General features: G+C 55.8%; 1 protein-coding gene across 23 annotated transcripts in view; it reads left to right on the top strand.

The window, feature by feature from the left end:
• TRIM9 (tripartite motif containing 9) overlaps positions 1 to 20,425 on the top strand; it is a 66,693-nt gene extending 46,268 nt beyond the window's left edge. For 2 of the 23 annotated variants that reach the window (XM_054199371.1, XM_054199357.1), the window contains 10 exons: positions 983 to 1,093; positions 1,678 to 1,831; positions 4,796 to 4,953; positions 6,963 to 7,101; positions 12,469 to 12,657; positions 14,907 to 14,948; positions 15,617 to 15,640; positions 16,682 to 16,985; positions 17,749 to 17,911; positions 20,113 to 20,425. In XM_054199371.1, the coding sequence (XP_054055346.1) occupies positions 983 to 1,093; positions 1,678 to 1,831; positions 4,796 to 4,953; positions 6,963 to 7,101; positions 12,469 to 12,657; positions 14,907 to 14,948; positions 15,617 to 15,640; positions 16,682 to 16,985; positions 17,749 to 17,911; positions 20,113 to 20,175 (1,347 nt within the window). In that variant the 3' untranslated portion in view covers positions 20,176 to 20,425. Of the gene's footprint in view, positions 1 to 982; positions 1,094 to 1,677; positions 1,832 to 4,795; positions 4,954 to 6,962; positions 7,118 to 8,499; positions 8,730 to 12,468; positions 12,658 to 14,906; positions 14,949 to 15,616; positions 15,641 to 16,681; positions 16,986 to 17,748; positions 17,912 to 20,112 lie in introns of those variants that run through there. The other 21 variants (XM_054199373.1, XM_054199372.1, XM_054199370.1 and 18 more) reach the window with 17 other exon arrangements.
• Positions 20,426 to 21,083: the final 658 nt, after the last annotated feature.

The raw sequence follows: 21,083 nt of genomic DNA, 5'->3' as shown, positions 1-21,083 counted from the left end.
CTCATTGCAGCCTTTTCCATCGCACTGCAGGTGCAGATGCTGATGGGAAGCTTGTCTTTACAGTCTAACATCCTGAATAGCTGCGGTCTCCGGAGCTGCAATAGCTCTGTTCGGTCCTGGTGGAGAACTTTACACAGCTTTAAAGCTCTTCCGGAAAAAAAAAAAAAGAAAATTATCTGCTGTGGGCATGTTCCTCTAACGCATAAATCTCTCTTCCTGAGCCGCTCTGCCAATCTCCCGTGACAGAAATCTCGCTTACACCGGGCGCAGACCTGCGCTGTCTCCGGCAGGGATTCAGCATGAGGGACCAGCCAGCCTTCAAATACACCCTCACGGTATCACATCCCGAATCCCATCCTCTCCGCTGTGTTTTAGGGAAGGTCAGCAGAGCCCGCAGGCACTGGCTAAACCACAGGCTTGCTTGTGCTCCAGTGCCGGGATGCTGAAACACAAGCATCTCAAACAGATTGCGAAGCTGGGGGAGGCGGTGTGTTCCTTCCTCTTGGAAATACCAAAATATCAGGCTCGCTCCTCAGCCAGGGCCGTTGGATGCAGCTGCCCCAGAGCCAGCCCCGCATCCCGGCTCCGTGCTGAGGATGGATAGGGGCAGCCCCACGAAGGCTGTGGCAGCAGCTGTGTATCTATGGAGGTAGGCATTTGCTTTCCATGGAGTTCATAAGCTGCCATTTGGAAGCTGTCTTAATTAAAGGCAGGGCAAGGAACTGCCCTACTGCTTGGAATAATTACGTGGGTTAATAATTTTGCGCTAAACAAGGCTTGTTGTTCGCCAGGTTCTCAAGGATCTGGAATTCGGCGTATGAATCTTGACAAGTTCTGCCTTTTTCTCCTCCCTTGAGTCTCTGTCTCCCTTCGCGTTGCCCTGTCCCTCTCCCTGTGCCCACGCAGCACCAAAGCCCGTTTGCTCCCTGTCTGCCCAAACCCCGCCGCTCCAAGCAAAGGCACTCTCCTTGTCCCACTGCAGGTGGTGCGAGACCAGATTTCTCACTGCACGGTCAAGCTACGCCAGACCACGGGCCTGATGGAGTACTGCCTGGAGGTCATCAAGGAGAACGACCCCAGCGGCTTCCTGCAGGTTGGTGGGGATCTGGCCACGTCGACGCTGCGAGGGGAGCGGGAAAGGCATTGCACAGCTGAGGGCCCTGGGGTAACGCCACAGAGCTGGGGGAGTTCCACCAAGGATGATGTCCTCAGCTTTTCCAGCCACAAAATCAAGGGCCAACCTCTCATCACCTCCAGGTTCATGGCAGGAGAGAAGCAGAACCGGGCCGGGGGCATTTCTTATTCTGACCAGAAGGTTGCAGCAGGCGGTGGTGTATCTCTGGAGCAGTCATCATAACGTGCTGTCTCGTGGCTCTCCAGTGAGAGACGGACATAACAGCGCTTGAGAACGGTGTCCCACCGTTCGTTCCTGGGTTGGTCCCTTTGGTACTAGACCCTACCTCTAAAATAGTCCCTAAAGCTCCCGGGGTCCCTCTGCCAATCCAAGACTGCAGCAAAGGGTGATGCTAGAAACCACGTGTGATGTCCCAGCCTGTGGCAGTCACGGACAGAAGTGGCAGCCTGGGAGGCGCAGGGAAGGAGGAGAGCAGAGTAGGGACAAGGCCCAGCGCACGGCCCCGCTGGCTCTCGGTAGCTGAGGCTGCTCTTTGCCCCCAGATCTCCGACGCTCTCATCAGGAGAGTGCACTTAACCGAGGACCAGTGGGGAAAGGGGACGCTCACACCCCGGATGACCACGGACTTCGACCTGAACCTTGACAACGCCCCTCTGCTGCAGTCCATCCATCAGCTCGACTTCGTGCAGATGAAAGGTAGGAATATTTCCAGTGCTTTTCAAAAACCCATCTCTGCTCATGCTGAGTGCTTCCATGCAACTCATCACAGGGAAGGGGCAGCAGAGGGAGAGTTTCTCATCATCTCCCAGCAAGATTGGGCACCCCAGACCCAGAGTTATGCCCGTTCCTGTGTATTTTGCACCCTCGCGCCAGCCAACTGCCTCCCTGTCTCGGATCCCTGGGCACCTGTGTGCCAGATCATAGAATCACAGAATGGTTTGGGTTGGAAGGGACCGTTAAAGCCCATCTCATTCCACCCCGCTGCCCTGGGCAGGGACACCTCCCAGAAGACCACGTTGCTCCAAGTCCCGTCCAACCTGGCCTTGAACACCTCCAGGGATGGGGCATCCTCAGTCAAGGTGCCGGGAGCTTGCTTTTGCCTGGCAGTGCATTAGAAAGCGCTCTGCAGATTGGGAGCAGGGTCTCGGGAGCAGCACAAGGCACTTGCCAGACCTCTGCTCACACACGCTTCCTTGCTCAGTGCCGAGCAGCATCTGGCAGGGGCCAGCGAGCGCGCTGCCTGCTGCGGGCAGCCACGCTGTCCCTCCAAACACAAAGGCACAAAGAGCCACGCCACTTAGCTTGGGGGGGGGTGTCTTCCCTCCCTCCCTTCTCCCTCCCTGTTGTTTTAGAGCTTCAGTTTTAATTTCCTCCTCGTTCTCCGGTCCCTCTGCGCTCACTCTCCCGTACCACGGAGGGCCACAGCATTTGCATCGCTTTGCAGGAAGCAGAGAGCCGCTGCGACCTGTGAGCAATTTGGCAAGCCCTGGGAAGCTGACGGAAGATGGGGCTGTGACGCAGGGAAGCTCAGGAGAACATTGAACGTAGGCCCGTACTTTCAGCTGGTGCAAATGAGCTGCCTGGAGGAAAAGGCCACCAGCTATGGGTCTGGCACGGCTCTTCATTGCCGGCACGGCTGGGTTTCCTGACTCGGGAACCGTTTGCACATACCAGCATTTCTCAGCAGTCAGACGCAGGAAGGCTGTTGACCAGACGCTTCCTCTGTAATGATAACGAGCATCTTCGGTTAATGGGCCCGCCGGTATTTGCTGTGGTGAGAAGGCTGCATTGGGCATGGCTGCCGGGAGCGCTCGTAGCTGCTCATCGTTAGCCAGGCAGTTAATTTGAAGTGTCAATAACACTTCTTGATCGCGAGAGGAGCCAAACCCAGGGAGGCTTACACACCAGTCATGGAGACGTGAGTGTGGTCCTGCCCTCCCTTCTTTCAATTTAGCCCAGAGGGTTATTTTTAATTAATAAGAGCAAATCTGCTGCTAGTTTAGCTGCCCGCCCTCCCCTGTGGAGGCGGGGCAGAGCTGGTGGAGGCTCTTCTCTCCTCTCACCCTCGCTGGGGAAATAAGTTGTTGCATTTTGTAGACGTTGCAGAAGGTTTAAGGTTGGATCCCAAACTCGTGTCGCAGCACCAGGGGAGACAGGTCAACACCAGAGGTCTCGATAAAGAGCAGAGGTGAGCAATAGGTACAGGGCGTCCCGCATCCATTGCCAGCACGTGCTGGGCACAAGCAGCATCCCTTCTGCCGTATTAGCTGTAACGCGAGGCCTTTTCTCCGCTCAGTTTCTCCAGGCCCTCAGCCTGGTCGTTGCTGAGGATCCAACCCAGGAGGTGAAGGAGTCGCAGAGGGAGGTGGTGAATGGTGAACCTTTGCCAGTGAGTCCCGTCTTTTCTCTCCCGGGAATCTGTGGCTCCTCCACATCTTGTCTGGATTCTCCACGTCTTTTTTTCACTGGCTCTTGTCAGGCTTTGGGCAGGGAGGATGAGCTGCTCTGCTGAGAGGAGGTTTGGGAGGGCTGTTCCCGTGTCCTGGTTTGAGCAACACAGGATTGATTTCTCTTTCAGTAATTTTACTTTTCAGTAAGGTCTCTTCTAATGCGTGGGAAGACTGCACTTTTAGAAGACTCTAGAGTCTGAATTTATGAAAATATTTACTTCATAGACAGCTCTGGGATGCAGGTTTCAAGGTCTCAGTGTTTTCCAGCTCACCAGGTGCAGGGATGAGGAGGAGCGAGACCCGGGCACTTGACCCAAACTGCCGATGGGGTTACTTCAGACCATTATTTCAGGCACATTCAGTAGAAATTACAAAATTTGCTGAGTTCTCTCTTTCTCACTCTTCCCTGATGTCTGTGATCCTGAGCACTCCTTGCCCTGGTGCCGGAGCCCTGAGCCCTTCCCTTCCTCCGGAAGCCGCAGCGCTCGCAGTGTCCCACATTGGCCGTCCCCTGCTGGGAGCGCGGCCTCCTATGATAGAACGGGCTGAGCATAATCCTTGTCTATTTTATATTGGCATCAGGATCAATATTGGTTCTTTAGTATTATTAATGCCAATTTTCTAGTCTTATTCAGCAGTCTGAGCAGAAAAAGCCCTGACGGTCCTTTTAGAACAGACTCTACCACGGCACAAAGATCAGGTACTCCCTGTTCTGCAGGTCCCGAGGCTTGTCTCTGCTGCTCTCGTATCCCTTGTTTTGTTGCAGTGAATTTGTTTTTGGAAAAGCCGCGCAGCGCTTGCTGCTGGGTTGTAGATAAGGCCAGCTCTGCAGAGCCTGTGGGAGCGCATCCCAGGTTTGGGACCGGCTTCTGCCAAGAGTCCAGGCAGTTTTATACCAGGTACCTTATTGCGCTGCCATATTTCACCAAAATGCTTTAGAAAACGGGAAGAAAGCAGAGACGCGCTGGGGAAATCTCAGCTTCACCGGGCTGCGGGGTGAAGGAATTTGGTGGAGCTTGTTTGGAGAATGGTCCTTTCTGCTCCCCCCACCTCACGCCCCCGAGATCGCAGTTAACATCCCTCATGCCGTGCCGCCTTCCAAGGCAATAAATGCATCCTCCACGCTCCAGCTGAAACGCACGGGCTGCCGCTATCCCCCTGCTCCTCCTCTGTGGTGCTAGCAGCCAGGGTTACCCTAATTTGTGTTTAGTTTCCTCCCCAGTGCCGGCCCCCCCCATCCTGCAGCTAGAGGAGTGTTGCACCCACAACAACAGTGCCACCTTGTCCTGGAAGCAGCCCCCCTTGTCCACGGTGCAGGTGGAAGGCTACATCCTGGAGCTCGATGACGGCAACGGCGGCCAGTTCAGGGTAAGTGCTCGGAGCACGAAGCCGCTCCTGGTAGCAAGATGTTGCTCCCGGCTCCGATATTACCCTACCAAAAAGTTCCCCGGGCTTTATTGCAAGTCCCCTTATTCCCTGGATACACAAGACTCACTGCTGAGATACCCGGGGAAGCTGAGGGTGCAGACAAGCTGCAGGCTCTTTTGGGGGCCAAGGTTATTTGAGGGGCTGGAAATACCTTTCCAGTGACCAATATGACTTGCAAATGCAAAGAACGTATTGGAAGCTCCATCTTTTTAGGTTGCTGAATATTCCATGCAAGGTATGCTAATTGCCATGAAAGACTCATGGTTTGCCAGCTGCCAGCAAGCAGAGGTGTTTAAGGCCTGAGGGCTTTTAAATTGCTGTAATTACACAATTAAAATATGATTTTTCTCTGATCCGACACACTGATAATTACCCTGGCGTGTTCGCATCCACTGAGAGCAGGCGCAGGGACCAGCCCATCGCATTTTCTGAGTTCATCCACAAGAAAGTCAGGCAGGCAGGAGCCAGAGCAGAGTCGAGGCAGAAGAGAGGTGACGTGGGTGGCATCTGGAGAGAGGAGGGAGCAGGAGGCTGGGTCTGGGGTGACCAAGGCTCAGCACAGCCACCCCGGCAAGGTGAGGGCGATTCCCCGGTACACCAGTCTTCTCTCATCCCACCAGCAGTGGGAAGGGGCTTGGATGTGCGTGGTATTCCTGCTGCTGGGGTTATAGAGGGCTGCTCCAGCCGATGGGACACGGCTGGTGCCATGAAGGGGAAGTCACTGAGCCGTTCTCCTGCCTGAAAGCAGCAAGCTGACCGCGTCAGGCAGCGATTTGCCCAGTGAGCTGGGGATGCCGAATGTCACACAGGTGACAGTCCCTGCCGAGAACAGGTCAGTGTGTCGCCCAGCCTGTTAGTTACCTCCCACACAAACAGGCAGGAGAGACTGGGACGGTGTCCTGAGGCAAGAGGACTCTGCTTTTGGGCATCAGGCCACAAAGGGGCTCGTTGCAGTGAGCCTGGGGTGGTGAACTGGGAGCCGGGCCGGCCACAGGAGAGCTCTGTGGGTGCTGGAGCCCAGGTAGATCAGGGCCACCTTAGCGTCCCATCACCAATCTTCCTCAATCCGTCACTATTCCCAGATCCACTGTGGCTTGGGCTGCTCCCAGCCCCGGTCAGGGTCTCAGGAGGGGTGGAAACCATCATCTCTGCTCTGCAGTGCAGCACCCCTATACGCTCTGGGGACATAGAATGGTTTTGGTTAGAGGAGACCTTTTAACATCATCACCCACCTGCAAGGAAAGGGGCCGGATTCAAGCGTTGGCTCTGGAAGCAGCAGCCCCGAGTCGCCCGGCAGCTCGGGCAGCGAAGGGCGGAGGGCTCTGGAGTGGGAGCCCGCACGGAGCCTCCATCTGCGCTGCCAAGGGCAGCAGACAGGGGTTTGTCGTGGGATCTGCTAATTGCAAGTCAATGTTTTTATGAGCCGTGTGTTTGGGTCGCCCGTAGGCCTGTTCACCGCTGTCCCTGCTGGCACAGCTCCGTTCCTTTGAGCAGGGCTATGTCAGCAGAAGGGTGACACACCGGTGAGTCAGTGCCCATTCGGTGTGACCACCTTGTTTGCTTTCAAGGAATGCTTTGATTCTGCCACCCGAGAGCATGGAAAATTGTTTTCTGCCAGGATGTTTCTGTGTCCTGGGCTCAGTCTGTGTAAATTCCTCTCTCTGGCAGAGCTCCTCCGGGATTCGGTGGGAGTTTGGCTGGGATTGATGCCTTATGAGTTGGTCGTATATGAGTAGCATCTCCTTCCCCTACAGAAGCTGGTTTTATGGCTCAGTATTCTCAAGGAGCAAATCATAGGGCCGTTTTGCTCTGCTTTGTCCATATCCAGTGCTCGTAAGCGTGCCCTAGGTAGCAGAGCGTGGCTGAGCCCTGGGTGTCACGACCACCGGGAGCTGTTTCTCCCCCGCCAGGACTCTGTGCTCTGGGCACTAACTGTGCTTGTTTTGCAGGAGGTGTACGTGGGCAAGGAGACCATGTGCACGGTGGATGGGCTTCACTTCAACAGCACGTACAGCGCGCGTGTCAAAGCCTTCAACAAAACAGGAGTCAGCCCATACAGCAAGACCCTGGTCCTCCAGACGTCTGAGGGTAAGGCATCGCACCGGCTCCAGCCCGCCGCGCTCGGACACCGCTCACACGCACGCCTGGGGCCCAGCCAGCACACCCCAGCTTAGCATTGCGATGGGGGGAACCGCTCCTCTGGTCCTTCAGTCCCTCGGCGATCATTGGAGGAAAGCCGGCGCTGACGGGGAGAGGAAAGGTCGTGTCAGGAGCCTTGAACAGGGCCAGAATTTCTCTCTCACCCCTCCCCTTTGTAGACGGTGTTCTTTGGGGAGGAGCAGTGTGGGTACAGCGAGAGGCATCCCGCAGGGAGGTATTTAAAATTGGGTTGCAGCAGGGTTTGTATGACACAAAGGGAAGCTCAGGTGTTTACGTTAATTCCATTTAAAACAAAACAACGCTGTCAACATTGCTCCTGAGACACTAAGGGCTGTGCATGGCTGCACAGTGCCGTAACCGCACAATGGCAGCCCCTGGCAGTGCACGACAGAGGGACCGTGGAGCCACACGGATGTCCTTGCCGACCCGGGGGTGTACAGCCACGCTGGCATCGTCTCCATCACCCCTGCACGGCCAGGCGCTCAGTCAGAATGTTAAACACCCATCTTGCAGGTTGTGGAGGAGTCTCCCCGCCTGACTTTAAGTACATTTGTCACACCAGGCACTTAATCCGTCATGGAAAATTGACTTGCTTCTGCCGTGCAGGTGGAGAGTCGTAAGGCTGGCTCCGAGAAACGAGGTGGGAGTCAGAAGCAGCGGGTGACGCAGCCGTGAAGGAAGGAATCAGCCCCCACCAGCACGTCTGCCGCCCCGTAGCCTTGCTGCCAGGCGAGAAACCCCTCCTGGGGAGTTTTCCACACTTGGTGGAATCCCTTTTCCTTACTCCCAGACTAAAATCTCTCTTTTCCAAGCCGTGTGAAGGTTTTGTTTCCTGGCAGCGTTGCCAGACCTGGCTGGCAGCTGGCTCGAGAGCAGCAGTGCATCCCTGCAGCCCCAGCAGCTGCCGGCAGATGCAGGCTGGGGTTGGGGGGGAACACACACAGCTCCTGGGGCTGCTGGTGGGGTGGAAGGAGGGTGAGAGCCTTCTTGCCACAGAGCATCTCTGGTGGCTTTGAGCAAGGAGGAAAAAAGGGATTTCTGCTGAAAGAAGAGAAGACAAAAGCAGAGCAAGGCTACGCAGAGCAATTTCACTTGCTTGCCTGCACTCCTCCGCAGGAGATAATGGTTCCAGTTCGGAAAGGGCATGTACCAGGTCTGGATGCGTGAGCAGGACAGGTCGGCAAGGGACGGGACTCACATGTGACAGAGGTAGAGTGGAGAGCAAACCTGGGACAAACCCTTCTCGTACAAGAGACAGAAAACCCAAATCACAGGCCACAAAGGCCTTGGCACACCCGTCTGAGAGCTGTGAGCCTGTTTGCAAAGCTGGGCACCAGCGACAAGGAAGCTGCAGGGTGTCTCTGGACATCCAGGGATGGGACAACCCGGATCCAGCCCCATGCTGGGCGGGGGGCGGCCAGGACCTCTCCCAAAGCCTGAAGGACAGCAGTTCTCACCCACTTCACTACCCGGCTTCAGCAGCTTGTGCAGGAGACAGCAGAGCTTTGGCTTCTCATGACATTTGTGTCCCGTAAGACCCATCTGAGACACAGCTCCCTAACCAAAACCAGTTGGGCTTTTGAGTTGTCCCAGCCAGGAGCTTGCAGCGTCCCCGCTATAATCTTTCCAGCTCTGCTTTCCTCTCCTAGGTGCTTTCACTGTTGAGCCAAGCTTGCCTATTCCACAGCTCCGAAATATGAAGGCACCTGGGAGAAAATAGCTGTTGCTGGTCCCAGGCTGTGCTTGGGGCTGATGCCTTGCTCTGTGCCAGCAAACAGACATTGCATCTCCTGAGCATCGGGTGAAAGTTTGCCTTTTCGCTGAACGGGCTTTTGCATTTTGTTTACTCCAGCCCGAAAGAAAGAAGGAGAAAAAGTCAGATGGGCCTGGAGCATCTTCCGCTTTTAGAGGCCGTCTGAGCTTTTTGGACTCAAAGTGAAATAAATTACATCTCTGTGCAGCTTCTGGATATCCGAGTGACTTGTTGAATAGAGCCGCCTCGCACATCACAGCTCCTGCTTAGGCTTTTATTTCTGGCCTTTACAGCAGCATCAGGCCTTTAAGTGCTATTTTGTCTGAAAGAGGCTTAGCTTTCCCCTTCAGCCATGCTCCGCAGCTCGCCGCAAAGCGTTCATGCGGGAAGAGGGGACAAAAGAAGAGACGGGCTCAATATGAAGAGAACATCTCTCCGAACACAGCTGTCCTGCTGGAAGCGGTTATGAGAAATTCTGCTTAGAGGCTGTTATTTAAAAGCTGGCTTCTAGTCCTAGCATACAAGATCCTCATCCACGGCCCGTGGAAGTGAACTGGAGTCTTTCTTCTGCCTTCGGTGAGCGGTGATATGGGCTGTAGAGGCTAACGGGGAGTGAAACATTTTGCAGGGTCTCAGCATCTGACGAGAATAAGCATGAGAAGTGGGTAAAATTGTGTCTGGGCCTCTGCAGGCATGCATTTCTGCTCCTGCCCAGCCAAGACGAGCCAGCCAGCACCAACAGGAATGTCCAGCGTGAAGTCAGCACACACACACAAGCCTACAGCAAGCTGCTGAGCACCTTCCCAGCCTGTGGTGTGGCACATCTTCTCCTGCTCATCCCAAAGGAAACGACGTTTTCAGCTGAGGAAATTGTAGTTCACTCTTTAAAGCTGGTGCTTGGTGCCACCAGCAGGTCAAGGTGGCTCCTGGCTGGGAGAAGGTCTGTGCCCCAGAGCCCTTCCCACCTGCTGGGGCCTCTGGTGCTTCCCAGGGACGAAGATCCTCATCATCAGCACAGCCAAGTGGCAGCAAGGGCTGAAGGAAGTGGTCCTTGCCTTGAACTGTGTCCTCTCCCTAGCTGGTGTCGGGCTGTTTCACCTAGGAGGATCTCTTGGCCTGTCACATCTTAGCCAGTGCCTCCCAGGACCTCTGCGGGCTCGATGTGGGGCCTGGCCTAACCTCTCTGTTTCTTCAGCATCTGAATGAAGTTCAGCTGTAGGCTTGGAAATCAGCCTGGGAGAAAGTTTGCAAGGTGACCCTGGCCCAAGGCCCACGCAGCTCCCAAAGCTTGGCCGCTAGCGGCACTGCTCAGCTGTAGTCTCCTCTGGGAGACCTCGGGTCTCCCCCCAGCCTCCTCCTCCCTGGCTGGGCAGCCCCAGCTCTCTTGGTCTTTCCTCATCCAGCAGATTTTCCAGCCTCTGGCCGGTCTCCTCCTGACTTCAGGACCCGATCTGTTTTCATCCTGGCACGTTCCCATTTTCACCCTACCCACAGCCAGCGGGTTGGGTTGCTTGGTGCATTCATGGCTGCAGCAAGAGCAGCCTCTGAGGGGCTTTGCAGAAACCCCCGGCTCAGGTCTGCTGGTCATGGTGGGATGCAGATGGCCACCCCCAGGAACAGGCACTTAAAGCACGGTGACAAGGAACAGAGGAGGAGACCTCCCAGTTGCAGTGGGATTAGAGTCTGCGGGTGAGCTAGCCGCTGGGCTGCTTTTCTCTACAAGGATTTCTGAGATGGCTTCTGAGTCCCTCCAATGTTGTTTCTTTCCATGGACTGTCCAGCGAGCTGGATGGTGGGATGAAGGACCAGCTCGCCCCAGGTGGAGATGCAGAAGAGGAGCTGGGCAATGCTGGAGGGGACCGTCCTTGCCGGCTCCCCAAGCCCAGATCTGCACTCCTGGCTGGGGCAGATGTTCGACCTCCCTCCTGCCAAAACCTGCTGCTCCATTCTCTCCCTTTCTGAGGTGTCTCTGACTGCCCACACCTTGGCCCTTCCATTGGGCTGCTTTGTGCCTTCAGCCATGTTCTCCTGGCCGTGTGCTGCCCATGCTGCCTGCAGCCATGCATGGGGAAGAGCCACATCTCCGCTTCCCCTTGATTTCTTGTTTCTTTGATGAGGCACAAGCCTAGGAGCAGAGGATCAGGGAGGAAAACCCGGGTTGTCACACTCTGTGCCCTGCTGTCCCCTCTCCTGGGTTCCTAAACTTGGCCGGCTCTACCAACACCAGGAGCAGCAACTCTCGGCCACCTCTGCCCCCCTGGGATGGGGCAAAGGGGCTTGGGCACCGCAGCCTGAGAGCCCTTCCCCAGCCTAGTTGAGCACCAGAAGCTTTTCTCCTCTTTCAAGGCCAGTTTCTCATCTGGGGCCCAGCTAGAAGTTCCTCGCCAGCCATGGAGTGACCCTCAGCAGCAACCAGGGCTTTTTAACCAGCGGTTTTTGGAAGGGGGTGAGCGAGGGGAGACAGGCTGCAAGGAGCTACAGGGACATGAGATGCCAGTTAGGGAGAGCCATGAGCCCGGCTACCCTTGGTCGTAGTTCCTCTCACTCTTGGTAGGTGTTGGAGGGCATGTCCTTCCCTAACCTGGAGCTCCGTTTACTGACCTGTTGTGCAATAATTTCTCTAACCCCTGTGTGAACCCACTGACGCTCTTTGCTTCCACAGCCTCGCGCAGCAGCAAGTTGCAGAAGTTACAGTCAGCTGCGCAGAGAAATGCTTCCTTTTATCTGTTTTAACGGGATTTCCAGCTCAGTCCGTATTCCCAGCTGAGACAGGAAGGCTGGGGATACAGTGTTCGGGTGTTTATCTGATCGGAACGTGTGGAGGATGGTGGATTCTACATTTTCCTGTTAACATTCCCCTTGACGAGGCTAGGGAAGAAATTGCAGGAGGTGACCATTTGCGGTAGCGGGGAACGGAACCCGATGACCCGGGACGTTTTGCTGTGAATCGCATGAGTTAAATTCTTACTGTAAGGCTCAGATGTGTTTTGACAGGTACAAAGGGATACCAAGAACACAACATCCCGACCAACCTTTGAGTAAGGTGGGTGCTTGGTGGTACGTAGGGTGAAATAGGTTAGTACAGCCCTGCCAAAGGCCTTTCAGCGTTACCAGCCGACTAGCTTTTACACCACTGATTATTGTGCACAAAAAGGTACGAGATTAATCATAAAGAGCGATGGGAAGTGTGCATGGTAACTTGTGCATTTTTTTAGGTGCGTTACTGTGAAGGGGTGCGGGACTCCCTGTAATTAAAAGCGTATTGCATTTGTCACGGTGACGTGGGAACGTTTCGGAAGATGAAAAATGTGTTTGTTGCCGATACTGGCAGAGGCGAGGCTTTCCTGAAGGGTCTGGCTGGGTTGCACAGCACCAGGTGTTTCCGCTCCACGCACCGTCCGCGCACGCTCGCTGTGGCGAAGCAGGGTCCGTGCGTGCCGGAGCGTCTGTGCTCTGCTCCGAGGTCTGGTCTCGGGCGATGGAGTGACAGCCTCCAGCAGACCCGATTCCTGATCTCGAGTTTGCATTGATCTTACGTTTAGACACGCAGTCAGAAGAACAGACCCTCCCTTTTCCAGTGCCTTTGGAAAGATCGCAGCTTCGTAGAATGAGTCCTTTCTCCTCCACCCTTAATCTACAACCCAGCTTTCCGGGGAGATCCTACTTTGAGCTAAGATCTTCGGCCCACCAGCTGAGCTTGCATTCTTCTTTACAGTCCCTGAATTCAGCTGGTGAGCCGAGTGCCTCTGGCATTTCCTCTTCGTCTGTGCTTCTGGGCATCTTCAAAGTATTTGTTTGTTTTGTTCCGTTGTGTTTGTTTTTCCCATGACATGCGGATGGCAGGGGGAACTCCTTCTGTTTGTCAGTGGCCTGCTCCTGCCGCGGAAGGGACTTTTCGGTGGCGTAGTTCTCGTGGTGTGTGTTCATCTCTACGTCCCAGCACGGGCAGTTCCAGGCGTGGGGTGACGGAGCAGCACAGTAACTCCTTACGTGGGTGCTGTTCTCATTGGGGCTGAACCATTTTGCCCAGCCAGCCGGCAGAGCGGATCCCTCGTCTCCAGTTTGCATCGATCTTGTGTCTAGGGTCAGGCAGAAGAACAGAGCCTCCCTGGGAGAAACCTGTGGGGACGTCTCGATGGTTTCCTTTCCCTATACAGCCAGAAAACGCAGCCTCTGCTGTGAGATTTGTTCTGTGAAATTAGTTTGCTCGATTCAATCTAGACCTCTCTTAAGAAAGAAGCAAGTCTAGATGCAAGCAAGGTCTACTAAGGCCGGCTCACCCACCCCTTGCCATCTGGCTTCCCAAGACCCAGAAGTTGTGGGCTCTCGTCCACTCGGCTTCGAGCGCTGGGCTCAGCTTTTGCAAAACCAGACCTGATCCTATCGGAGTCTTGTTTTCTGCAGAGCGGAGGAAACCACTCCCGTGGTACCTCGCTCCCCTGGCAGCACCCACAGGCGCTTTGAGCCCGGTCCTCGGGGGCTGTGGTGGGACGTAGGCAGTAGAGGCAGAATGAGTGACGGTGTCGGGCAGCCGGCGAAGGAGCCGCGGGCACAGTGCCTCTCTCAGAGCTGTTTTCTAACCAGTCTTTGCGCATCTTCCGTTGCTAAAGATCCTGGGCCCTGATTCTTCCGCCACTCGGGATTTACACCACTCCATGGGCTCCAATGGAGTAATTCACGGCTTCCTCTGGTGTAAGCCCAGGAAGAATGGGGGCCCCCGATTGTTTGATTTCCATCCCATAACCCGGAATGAGGAATGCTGCAGCATGACCCTTGCCAGAATAACCGGGGGCCCTGCAACTTTCTTTTCTTTGTGCTTTTTATGTTTGTTTTTTTTTCCTCATCGTACTGCTGTGCGCTAATGGCTTGAACTCTGTTCTGTTACGGACGTTTCTTACTTTGTGTCCAGTGTCAGATCCGCTGCGATGGCCGTGAGCAATACTTGTGTGTGCGGTACGGACCTCTGCAGCCGCGGTCCGGGGTGGTGGGGCAACGCAAAACGGGGTCCGGAATGTGCCCATGTGTCACTCGGGTGAACTTGTGTCGTAGCGATGCACAGAGACCTGGAAAACCACTTTTTGAATAGGGGCCCGGGGCGCGATTCATTAAAACAGCCTCAGGAAGTGCTGCTTGGCCCTGGCCGTGGAGCACGACTGCAGACGGACACTTTCCCACCAACACCCACCTCAGCGGGGTGAAAAACCTGCTTCCTTGCCAGAGGAGAGGTGAAAAAACCAGTCACAGAGCTAGACAGGGGTTTCCTTAAAATCCAGCGCCTTTCATGAATGCCCTCCCCTGCAGTGCCAACACGGGACTTCATGTTGCCCTCTCCTCCTGGTGGGGACAAGCTCCTGGATCGGTCCCCAGCTGCAGTGCGGCTCCCAGGAGGTGTTTGCGGCCAGCGGCCAGGCACAACCCGGTGGCAGGAGGATGAAGGGCGCCCCGAGGCATCCTGCCAGTGCATCCACCATCAGACCGACAGCCCAGTGCCCTTTGGGTGCTCGGTGGTCCCTATTCCCTGGACACACCAGTGGCTGCTCGTCTTTCATCAGTCCCTGTCCTCTAAGGAGTGGTGGGGGGTTTTTTTAAGTGATCCAACGGAGGGTCAATCTAGAGAATACTTATCAAGCGGCCAAGATATTCTGCCAAGGCTAAAATTTCCTGCCTTGGGCTAAAAGTCCAATGATTTGGCATCCCGAGCAGGTAGCGATCAGACTTGATGCTCTTGAAGGCTGTGACGGGATCTGGCTGTGAAAGAGCAGATAATCCACGAGTCCCAGAGGCTGAGACTCGCCAAAACGGCCGACAGTCAATCTCACGGGTCATTTTTGCAGCCCCTCTCCGTTTCTCTCTGGCTTTTAATGAATCAGGCCTCCCGCGGCTGGCTGGATGCTTAGTTAAAGGTTCAGTGCTCACGAGTGTTTTTCAGGTGGTTGTTGTTTCTTAGCTGTGATGTGTGAAATGTAGTATCTCTTTATAGGATGCAATTTTGAGACGCAAGGATCGCCTTACTCTCAATTAGGCAAGTATATTTATTACCATTAACTGGCACCTACTCCGTGTTGCTCATCCTTTTATCTTCCTTTTTCCCCCCCCCCCCCCCCTCTTTTAAATCTTTAACTTTTCTTTGGCGAGCGAGGAGCGTTTCTTGTGCGTACCCTGCTTGCGGGGCGCTCTCGGAAGTCACGGCAGTTGGCAAATTTGGAGGAGGAATGGTGATTGCCATGTGATGTAAAGGCATTTTAAGTTTCCCCCCGATATGGTTTTAAAGAGAAGCCTGAAGTCAGTGCTCTGGAAGTGGCCCCGTAATTAAGAACTGATCCTCCTGCTCAAAGCAATACGTATTCCAGTTCATTAACGTGGGCCAAATGCCGAGGAGGTGATTAGCCCCTCTGCAGCTAATTGGAGTGAGCGCTGGTGGTACCTGCTCACCTGTCCTCATGCAGATGCCTGCAGGGTCAGGTCCGTTTATCCCCCTGGGAGATGGGAATCCCCCATCCAGCGGGATTCCCTCCTCGGGCAGCCCGAGCCCATCCTCGCTCCATCTCTCCCCACCTTTATGCAAAAGGCCGAGAGGTCCGCGCGCTCGCTGGAGAAGCAGGCAAGCAGAAATGGTTTCTCGTTCCTTTGTCGACCCAACTTGACGTGCTGTTTTCTCTCCTGCATGCCTTTCCTTGGGAATCACCGCAGTTGACATTAAAAAAATGGTGGCAGGTACGGAATCACCTCCATCAAGTTGCAAAACCGGGGCGCCCGCGTGCATGTGAGCTGTCTTGTCAAACGATCCAATAAACCGATGATTAAATCTCACCCGAGTCTTTTATTTTTCAAGCCGTTATTTACTCCTGCAGGCGTGAGAGTGTTTTGTGGATGTGTCAGTTCACGTTTCAGTGACGGCTGGAGAAAACCACCTGGGGAACCGGGCTGGTGCCTTGTGACACCCTGTGCCTCTGTCTTGTCGAGGACGTGACACTGTATCTGTCAGATTTTCAGTGACCGAGTCCCGTGCATTTAAACCGGCAGCCGTACCGAGTCGTGGAGGTTTTGGGGCATTTTCCAGCCTTCCCATTAGCCTAACTCTTGTCTTCCCTGTGGCCGGTTGCTCCGCAGGGAGGTTTCTCAGTGTGACGTAGCGTTTCTGTCAATGCAGGCCTTTGTGTGTGCTTTTGGTTCCCAGGACCGCCGGCCCTCAAATACACACGCACGGTTTATCCGCTGACCCTCAGTCCCCGTCCCACGCTGGGCCTGACCCTGCAAACCGTTGCTTGCATGAGTAACCCTTGGTCGTAAGAGTAAACGATGTCAGGTAGAGCCTGGAGACCTGGCCGGGATCACACGTCTCCTTCTGCTAGAGCCAAATTTTAGGAGATGGCGAGGATCCCGCGGGCTCAGGAGCTGAGACAGACAGACAGCGGGAGGGGACGGAGACAGACAGGCTACCAGGGAGCGGCAAGAACAAATCTTCAGGTCTGAGCCCCGTCCGTAAAACCTCAGCCACGCTGGCAGGCTGCAGCTGCACGAGCTCCAAGCATCCCTCCATGATGGAAGGTGCTCTCCATCAGTCCCCTCCGCTCGGCAGCTCCCTGCCCGCTTCTGCCGGCCGCCGCTGCGGGCAGCAGCCCGAGCCCCCGCCGTGCCTTTGCCCTGCGTGTCAGCCCTGCATGCAGCATGTGCTGTTCCGTGTCCGCTCCGCGTGGCTCCCTGCCCCACCGCCGGGTCCCGCCAGACTAACCTGATGTTGTTTGTGTGTTCCAGTTGCTTGGTTTTCTTTCGATCCTGCCTCTGCCCACGCCGACATCATCTTTTCTAACGACAACCTGACTGTCACCTGCAACAGCTATGATGACAGGGTTGTGCTGGGGAAAACGGGCTTTTCCAAAGGGCTCCATTACTGGGAGCTGTCAATTGATCGTTACGATAACCACCCTGACCCGGCCTTTGGCGTGGCACGCATTGATGTCCTGAAGGATGCCATGCTGGGCAAGGACGACAAGGCCTGGGCCATGTACGTGGACAATAACCGGAGCTGGTTCATGCACAACAATTCACACACCAACAGGTACGTGGTCTGCAACGGGGTCTTCCTCCCAGAGACCACAGCCCAAGGAGGAGCCTGGGGCTTTTCCAGTGGCACCTACAGGCATCCACGGGAAGGGTGACATCGCTCCTGATCACCTCCATTAGAGGTGAAGGGAAGGACAGTCCCTGCCTCCCTGGTTCTGCCTCGCTCCGGTCTTCCTTCCCTGCCTACCGCAACTCTTTCCACACCGACTCTTCCCCCCGAGCACGCACGGCACCGCGCCTGTGTACACCCCCTTCCCGTGAACGCCCAAGGCCTTGCAACTCGTCCAATGAGAAAATAGCGTTTGCCTTTATCCCCCTGCCACAGCTAACGCACGCCTTCCCCATGGGAACGGTGGGGCTGGGGGCTCTGAAGCTTGGGGTAGCTTGGGGAGAGCCTGGTGTCACCTTCCCACAGCCTCAAGGGCCGTTCCCTGGTGGGTCAGCAGGTTTTGAAATGCTTTGCTCCCCAGGTCCACTTGCTTTTCCCCCGTGGTTGTGTAGCCGGGGCTGCTCTGGTCGGTGGTAGCTTTGCCCTCAGGGACATGATGGCATGTGGAGAGCACCTCTGGGGGAGGCTTGAGGAGGTGCCCGGGGATTTGTGAGCGTGGCTGGGGTGGATGCAGGTCATGGCCTGGCTCCTGGCTGAGCTGTGAAGTTCAGCATCATCAGCCTTTGAGGTTTATGGCCTGAACATAAGCCGGGAGCAAGAGGGACGTTGAGCCACAGAGACGTTCTGATCTTCTTCTCACCCCCTGCAGAACCGAGGGTGGGATAACGAAAGGCGCCACGGTGGGAGTGCTGCTGGATTTGACCAGGAGAACCTTGACGTTCTCCATCAACGAGGACCAGCAAGGGCCTGTCGCCTTCGAGAACCTGGAAGGCCTTTTCTTCCCCGCGGTCAGCCTCAACAGGAACGTGCAGGTACATGCTTTGGCCATGCTCTGGAGCAGCACAACAGCAGAGCCTGTGGCTGAGCGTGCTGGCAGACTGCCTCTCGTGCTACTGTCACTGCACTGGGCGTTGATGCGCAGCAGCGTGGGGACTTTGTGGAGCGGGGAGGGTTCTTCTGCAACAGGGGTGACTTGGAAAGAGCTAAACTCACACCTTAAACCACCTGCGGGTCTCTAAAACAGGGACAGGCCTTCCCTTCCTCCAGCTCTGTGCTCTGGCTTTCTCCGTCAGGGCTGATGAAGCACCAGGGCTCTCCAGCCCTCCCTGGCTGATGGGGTTTGACAACTCCACTTCATTATGCTACCCCACGAAAGCCTCACCAGTTGTTCCAGCATTCCCAGAACCCAGACAGGAGCATTACCAAGGAGAAGGACACCTTTTAAAGCCTATTTTCCTCTGGGGAATTTCAAACTCCTCTTCTCTCCCTCTCTCCCAAGCTCTCAGCTCTCCTGAACATCACCAAGTGGTGGCTCCCTGGGCCTATCCGGTATTTCCAGCTTTCATTTTTCTTCTCACTGACCTCATCCCTGCTATCCTCTCCCCCCAACAAGTGCCCGCTGTTCACCGAACCTGGCTTGGGCACATCCACCCTACCCACCGCTTCCACCTCCAGCACTGCGCAAGCGCCCAGGCACATCCTAGGACACGTGGCACGGAACGGATGACTTCAGGGTGTTGAGCACTTTGGCACCGTCTTCTACAGTGGGTGTCAAAGGCATCGCCTCTGTGCGAGGGCAGAGGCACCAAGTGGCCTCCCTAAATTCGAGATCCATGAATTAGGATGGTGTCCGTTGGGATACAGGGTGCGCTGGGCTCTGGTACCAAGGCAGTGACAGTTTTCCAGCAGCTCTGGAGCGGAGGTTGGTCGGTACCATCCCAAACCCTGGGAGCATCCCTGCCGGAGTGTCCCAGTGTTTAATGAGGAGACATTAAAGAAGCACATCTTGTTTTTAGGGGTCGCTGTATCAATTCGGTGGGGTAAAAACATCCTGCTCTGTGATGGGTTGAATTCCTACCACGATCTTCTACGCAGCCCTAAAAGACGAGCGCGTTTCCAGAGCCCCTCTGCTTTCTGACGGTTCACTGGGCAAGGCAGAGCTTAAACCCCCTAACAGAGAAATCCCATGGGATGGCGATAAAAGGCTGCTTATAAACCCAAGCCGTTCCTTATCCTTCTTCAGAGGTGTGCGAGTAATTAAAAGTGACTCTAATTAGGAGGGGAATAGTTGTATTTTAGACAAAGTTTTCTATAAATCTGTATCTGAAGGGGAAAATGCGGCTGTTCCCAATAAAAGAAGGAATTGTGCTTTCCTCCCTCCCCAACTGAAGTATTTGTGGAAGGAACTGAATTCCCCACGCGCAGCTCCTTGGCGCGCATGTGGGTATTTGCAGGACCCGGTCCCTTGCCCGGTCGGTCGGTCGGTATAAGCAGAACCTGCCCGTATCCTTTCCCACGCACCGGGGTTTTCCCAGGCACAGCGAGCATCAGGTCTCCGGTATTGCTTCACTTTCCCTTTGTCCCTGGGTTGGAGTCTCCACCACGTCACTCCCCATCCTGGGCCGAGTGCCTGGCGCCCATTCGCACAGAGTGGTTTGGGTTGGAAGGGGGCACTGAAGGTTGCACTTGAGCATCCCCCCCACGCCGTAGCATGGTCCTGCCTCCACACCGCTGCCAAGGTCCTTCCTCCCACCGGTTCTCAGCCGCGTCCCCTCTGCTGTACGGCCCGTTGGCTTCTCGGAGGTCTCCTTCTGGACTGAGCAGCTTTGCTGTCCTTCAGCCCCCTCCGGACCCTTTTGTCCATCCCATCTGCGGAAAGACCCAACTGCTGCCGTGTCCCATCTTTCCGCAGCCAGCTGGGAAGAATATGTGGGGCTTGACACCGCTGGTACCAGCGATCCCACCACTTCACGCTGGAGCTGTGTGGGGGCTCCTGCGGTACCAACGAGTCGTGAAGCAGCGAGATGAAGCCACTGCCGTGGTCCAGGGTACAGCCTTTCCCACCCCTCCCCAGCCCCACCGCAGCGGGGGGGATGCGTGGCAGGGCAGGAGGTGCTGTGGGCTCCCAGCAGTGCCTTGGGCTGCATCCTACCTCTTCCCGGCTGCTGCCGTGCCGAAGGCTGTCCCGCCAGGCTCAGAGGGATGCAGCTGAGCCCTTTGTCTCTCGTTGCAGGTGACTCTGCACACCGGCCTGCCGGTCCCCGAATTCTACACTTCACGCTCGGCCATGCCATGAGGATGCTCCCGGAGCCAGCTGCCTCTTCTCGGGATGAGAGGAGCCAGCTCGTTCCTTCCCGCGGGACAAGGCCGGCCACCAAGCCACCGGGTCCCTGCTCGGCCACCGGCGGAGACGGGGAGGCAAAATGGGAAGGAAGACCCTGGCTTTTGGCCGTCTCTGATCTCCACCCTCCTGCGCTGTCCTGTGTGTGTGCGCGCTTTGCTGTTTAGCTCTTTTTGGCTGATGAAGTACCTAGGTAGCCTGAGATGTTCCTCTGTGTCCGCTTTTAGTTTTTGGTTTTGTCGATTTGAGTTGGGGTGTGGGGTTGGGGGGGGGGGGATGGCAGTTTCATCTCATTCAGCAGAGCGCTTTCCCCTCCCGTGGGGCTGGCCGGAGGGACCCCCCCCGCCACGGGAAAGCTTTCGCCCACGCCAGCCCCGTTATTTTGCAGGATATTTCTTTCCCCTGTGGCCTTTCTTGCAGAGCGCCCTCGGTCACGTGTAGAGGTGGGTCCTGGATTACCAGTCAGTCTCCGTGTCCTTACCAAAATGCCCGACCCTCTCCCTTGTTTCCCCCCGAAGCATTTCTGTGGGGCGCAGCGGTGGGGCAGGGCAGGGGACCACCCTGTCCCCGGGTGCTCTGGGTGCTGGCGGGCCCTCGGTCTGGCACCGAGCTCTCCCCGGCGCCGGCACGCGCGCCACAGCCATACGCTGGAGAGCCCTTGCCCGGCTCTTCGGAGATTAGCATTTATTTTTTTATAGTTGCCGTGTAAAGCCTAGCCTTAAATACTACCTGATAGTGTCCTTCCGTTCACAGGAGAATTCGTTCTGCAGCGAGGGTCTGACGGGGAACCCGGGCTTGGGGATGGGGATGAGGATGGGAATGAGGATGGGGAGGAAGAAGAGCTGGCCACAGCCCTGCCACGC

Source organism: Rissa tridactyla, chromosome 4 (assembly GCF_028500815.1).
Source record: "Rissa tridactyla isolate bRisTri1 chromosome 4, bRisTri1.patW.cur.20221130, whole genome shotgun sequence".
NCBI classification, from domain to species: domain Eukaryota; kingdom Metazoa; phylum Chordata; class Aves; order Charadriiformes; family Laridae; genus Rissa; species Rissa tridactyla.
This window is presented reverse-complemented; position numbering and strand designations above follow the sequence as displayed.